Source organism: Engraulis encrasicolus, chromosome 2, assembly GCF_034702125.1.
Source record: "Engraulis encrasicolus isolate BLACKSEA-1 chromosome 2, IST_EnEncr_1.0, whole genome shotgun sequence".
NCBI lineage: Eukaryota > Metazoa > Chordata > Actinopteri > Clupeiformes > Engraulidae > Engraulis > Engraulis encrasicolus.
Genome location: NC_085858.1, coordinates 11413606 through 11419007, shown reverse-complemented (window position 1 = coordinate 11419007; position 5402 = coordinate 11413606). Strand labels below are relative to the sequence as shown.

The following is a 5402-nucleotide window of genomic DNA, read 5'->3' as shown; positions in this document are numbered from 1 at the left end:
CCCCGAAATGCGCACACAGTTGGTAAACGACCCTGCGTGCAGACTCGTCAAATAGCAATTAGGTTATCTTAAATGGGATTCAATGACATCTTAAGTTTAACATGTTAAATGGATCCTTCTTCCTTTTTACCCTCCATTCTCCACGACGTCGTCCACGGTGAGTAGCCTCTAAGATTTTTAGATTCCATTGGAAAACGAGCTGTTTTTCATGTCTGGAGTCCTGCAGCCCCAATTTGCTTCTGCACCAGCCTGTGTACCTAGCCTAGCTATATTGACAAGTTTCATTTTCTGTAAGCTTTGTTTGAGGTCACGTCTGGTTGTCCTATTTTGATAATTACACAGTACGCTCATTTCCTTCAAAGGAACTGTTCTCATTTCTGTTTTAAGAGACAAACTGATGTCCCAATTGGTTCACTCTCTCCTCCCCCTCCTCCCTTGCCCTTCCTCAAACTGTAAACACGGGCTTTAGGAGAAGTCCTCAAAACTGAAAGAACGTTTATGACTTATGTTTCCAGGTTTCATACTTCTAGTTTTTGTTTTCTAATGAGTTACAGATTACATCAACATTGACCCTATAGCCGTTAACTCATTGTTATCTTGAAATGAATAAGCCCCATACTACTAGGCTACTGTATACAGGCCCCTTCTACTGCTAGGCCTACTACTAGGCTACTAGGCTACTTATAGGCCTAATAATAATAATAATAATAATAATAATAATAATAATAATAATAATAATAATAAAGTTGGGGTTGAAAACATCTGCTGTCTGCAAAGACTTATTGAAGCCCATGGATTTAGCCAATGTGTTTTTCTTCCTTTCTGTGTTGCATGTGTGCAGCTAGACTAGAGGATCAGGGAGCTTGAATGTGTTGCATAGAATGAATTACACCTGCAGCCAGCTGTCCTCTCTGTTTTCTCAGAACTGAAACTCGATGTAGGCTATGGCATAGGTCAGTTGCCTCCACAGAGTTTCATTTTATTGGTTGAGTTTTGCTTTTCTTATGCTCTATTTACATCTGAATAGTGCATTGTGCATGTTCACTGATGGGTAATAACATTGGCAAAGAAGATATGGCACGCAATGCGTTAGGTTTTCGCAGAACTGTGCCTTTTGGACTGGGGAAAATAAATAAATAAATAATAATAATAATAATAATAATTATTATTATTATTATTATTATTATTATGCATTGCATTTACGCATTGCATTTACGCATTACGCATTGCATTTACGCATTGTGCGTAGACTCTACCAGCATCTCCTTATTTTATTTTCACAATACTGGTCAGCCAGTGTCGTTCTTTTTGGTTATTGCAGCTTATTTCAGGTTGCAACAGTTTTCCTTTTAGCAACAAACAAACCATATACTGAAAGTAGTCGTCAAAGCGCACATGATTGATATTGCTGCATTAAGACTTGACCTTACACATGAATATGGTTGGAAAGCTGCCAGGTTTTAAATCGGAGTGAAAAAAGAAGTAGCCTACTCTGTACAAGAAACTCAGAGGCTCTCTCTCTGTAGTGTCTTTTCCAGGAATCCACGGGTGGGGTAGAGGGCGGGGCTTTAGAAAGTTTGAAGGTAGTACGCCTATAAAGAGACACTGCGCTCATAGACTACAGACAACGTTTCAGTTTGTACGAACTCTGGAGTAGCCTATGCCTGCTTACAAAAGGCAAACTAATGACGGTGGAAATACTACATGCTAGTTGGAATTTAATCAGTGACAACACACTGATTTCCGCTGAGGAGAAACAACGCAGACATTTTACGCGTGTTTCTGGTCAGATATCCTCACGGTAAGATTTCAGATGTATCCATCCAAGTAGCGTATTCAGTGGAGCGTGAATAGGGTTTCTGGCATAGGCTATCGTAACAGCACCGATACAACGGGGAACTATTCAAAAGTACCAACTGTTTTGTGATTTGATTTAAAAGGGAGAAAATAACAATAATAACAACATAATGACTATAGCATACTTTGGGCGCTTTCGTGTTCGCCGTTTGATCTGTCCTGTTGTGCCATTTTCTATTTTACATGGCAAATTGGGTTTCGTAGTGATTCTATCGGTTCCCATGCCTATCGGTGGTGGATGTATTCATAAAGTTCCTATTTGAAGCGCTACGGCCAAGTGTCCCCCGAGCCTATCAAGAGCCCTTGGTAAATGCAATAGAGCCTATTACATTGACTGGGCATTGTGTGCCATTGGGCCCAGAATTTCTAGCAGCTCTTCTAGGCTACTCTTCCTGCATTATCAAAGGAGTTTTAAAATTGGGGATCCCAACATACAGTAGGCCTAGGGCTATCTCAAGTCCTTGTTATAGTTACGCCATTGTAAACTGGACTAACTTAACCATGTTTTCATGAATCCCTGGTGTGTGTAAACTTTGCCATGATTATGTAGCCTACCCTTATTGACAGAACAACAAAAAACATGCAAGTCTAAATGTAACAAGGAATCAGATCTATCATATGTTGGCCAATGGTTAACCAATGCTTATTGGATTACTGTGACTATACGATGGTGAACTTATCTATTCTTTCACTTTCATTTTGCAGATTAGCGAGACCTACCTGGAGGACGGCAACAGAGGACTATGGGAGACCACACGGGCTGGTCTTCCATGTAGGATGGTAGCACACAGTCGACTGGAAAGCAACGCAGGCCCAGACGAATGCAGCAGAGCCAGCATTGAGCCCCCAGCTTCAGACTCCCAGTCCCACCGGCCCAGGTCCAGCCAGACGCACTTCCGGCCCTTCAGAAGCGAGAAAGACTTTAAGACCATCACGCACACCACGTCCATGCTGGAGAACAGTGGCTTCTATTGGGGTCCAATGACTGTGGAGGAAGCCCATAACAAGCTGAAGAACGAGCCCTTGGGGACCTTCCTCATCCGCGACAGCCGTCAGAAGGACGTCTTCTTTACCCTGAGCTACAGGGCTCAGTCTGGGCCCATCAGCATCCGCATCAACTACCGGGCCTCATGCTTCAGCCTGTCCGGCAGCTCAGAGTCCTTCGACTCCCTTTTCAAACTGTTGGAATACTACATCACCTCGCCCAAAAAGAGCCTGACTCGGCCGTTCAGGAAAGAGCAGGTGCAAACGTTGCAGGAGCTATGTCGCCGCAAGATTGTGGAGTCGTGCGGGAAGGAGGTGGACATAGATCGCATCCCTGTCAATCCTATCCTCAAAGACTTTTTACACTCGTATCCCTATCGGTTTTGAATACCATACTGAATGCATTAAGCTCACTGAGCCGTGATGTGGATGGCAGACTCTGTGCGGGGTGTCCCGTGCCAAAGAGGACCTGTTATTTTTGTTGCACATACTCTGGACCAAGACTTGGAAAATGTGTGGGGAATGTTTACAGAACGTCTCGATGTTTACACTATGCAAGGACGATGCTCCTTTTTAAATTATATGCCTGCTGTGCAGGATCAAGTATTTCTAACTATTTGGAAAATAAATATATTAATATTATACTACACAATCTTCTCGTGATATTTTTTTTCTCCTGTTTTTCTGCCCACCTGATTTTGTTTGAAGGCTCCTAACACATATTGTTCAGAGGAAGAATTTCTCTTTTTTTTTCTTAGGGCCTCTTAAAAACATTGACCTCTCATCCACGCTTGTGGCCACAACATCAAACTGGTGAGCCAAGATTTATTTGTATTTGAGGCACATAGGTAAATGATACTAAGACTGGTGTGTGAACAGTATAGAATAATGGCAGTTGTAGTGCAAGGGTCCTAAGGATAGTGATTAAATATTTGAAGTTGACATGAAATCGAAAGTTCCTAATTCCTGTCCTTGGACTGTCACCTGTTTATAACACATGCCTTTTCAGGGACACCTGTGTGTGGTCTCTGTGCGTGATAAAACCACAGTGATTCATCCGGGTAGGGGTAAAGTAGTGGATAGGTGGAGCTGTGGTGACAGTAATCTCTGAGTGAGCGGACGTACAGACAAGCGTTTACAAGAAATGAAAGAGCTTGCGATAACCCAGGCTGTGGAGGAGGAGGAGCCAGACTGTAGACAGATAGTTGCTAACAGTCATCCATGCTACCAATAAATCGAGATCAGAGCAAGCTGCTGGAGGTTACTCAGAAAGTGACTAAGAGTGAAAGCGCTTAAGGACTTTGCTCACCACTTCATGTAAAACTTTAGAGCAAAGCGCAGTGTTTATACTGAATGGGGAAGTATGGGAAGTTTTGTGTCTCGGTATTATCGGTTTCCCCATTTACATGAGTAGCCCACACTGAACTGCAACTTGCACTGAACATCGCACGTCATTTCAGGTTGATTTCATTTCTTACAAATCTGTGACGCAAGACACCGGCGATAAATAGCCTACATTTGCGGCCTACAAAAGGAGTGTTCCTGTTAACTGTCAAGCTGGTTATGGATGTGTAGTCATAGGCCTACTGGTCTCCTGTTGTAAATGGCATTTTCTTTTGTTATACAGTACCACTCTTATTACTATTTGAAGATAGGGTTTATAACTGGTATTTAATTTTATAGCACATTTTTGTCTTTGACTGTCATTTTGACCAAGACTGTGACAAGGCCTGCCCACTTTTGCCGCATCAATATGCTGCATTACGTTTATCCCATTTGTACTGTATATTTCAGTGTAGGGTAGGGATAGCCCACTCAGTTAAGTACATGGCCGTAATTATCATTGAGGTCACAGAGGTCATGTCCTCTGTACTTTTTTTTCAGTAATCAGTAATTTATCTATTGATGAAAAACGATATATGATCAATGATAAATTCAGTCTTTATACGCCACCCCCATTTATCCTCAAGGCAGTGATTAATGAAAACATTTATGAGTTTGACTGAAGTGTTTGAAGCATTCTAAATGTACAGTATGCAGGAGGCCTACAGCACGCAGTATTTGACCTTGGTATTTGAAAATGTCTGGTTACGGCCCTGGTTAAGTATCTTCTCTGTGTGTGCCAAAAGCTCAGGGGCCTGCACTTTGAGTGATTGAGTGATTGAAAGCCCCAAGGTCAGCACAGGTAGAGAGATTATTACTTTGTTTGCCATATGCTTCGGTTGAAGGTTGAAGGCCTTTTCCGTGGCTGCCGTTGGTTAGACCAGTTTCCGCGATGTCACAGTTCCAGGAAGATTACAAAGTCCTTCCCTGAAAACCGTAATCTGACAGGAATCAAGCCGTGTGTAGTAGTGTGCAGTGCTAGTAATGTGTGTGTGTGTGTGTGTGTGTGTATGTGTACGCACAGACACCCTGGGGCAGAGAAGGATAATGCCATTAAAAGAAGGCGGCTTTTCACAGGATTTTGGGGGTTATCCTAGGCAGTCAAAAGGGCACACATGGCACATTTTTCACACAAATGATCAGGTGGTCAGGTGAAATGGTCCATTATACGACACTTA

General features: G+C 42.6%; 1 protein-coding gene across 2 annotated transcripts; it reads left to right on the top strand.

Annotated features, from left to right (window-relative positions):
- Positions 1-3483, top strand: socs1a (suppressor of cytokine signaling 1a). 2 transcript variants are annotated; one of them, XM_063213098.1, is made up of 2 exons: positions 1-157; positions 2563-3483. In XM_063213098.1, the coding sequence occupies exon 2, from the start codon at positions 2635-2637 to the stop codon at positions 3226-3228; it is 594 nt and encodes a 197-aa protein (XP_063069168.1). In that variant the 5' UTR covers positions 1-157; positions 2563-2634; the 3' UTR covers positions 3229-3483. The 2 variants fall into 2 exon arrangements, with proteins under 2 accessions (XP_063069168.1, XP_063069157.1); XM_063213087.1 differs by lacking the exon at positions 1-157 and adding an exon at positions 1604-1801.
- The last annotated feature ends 1919 nt before the right edge of the window (positions 3484-5402 follow it).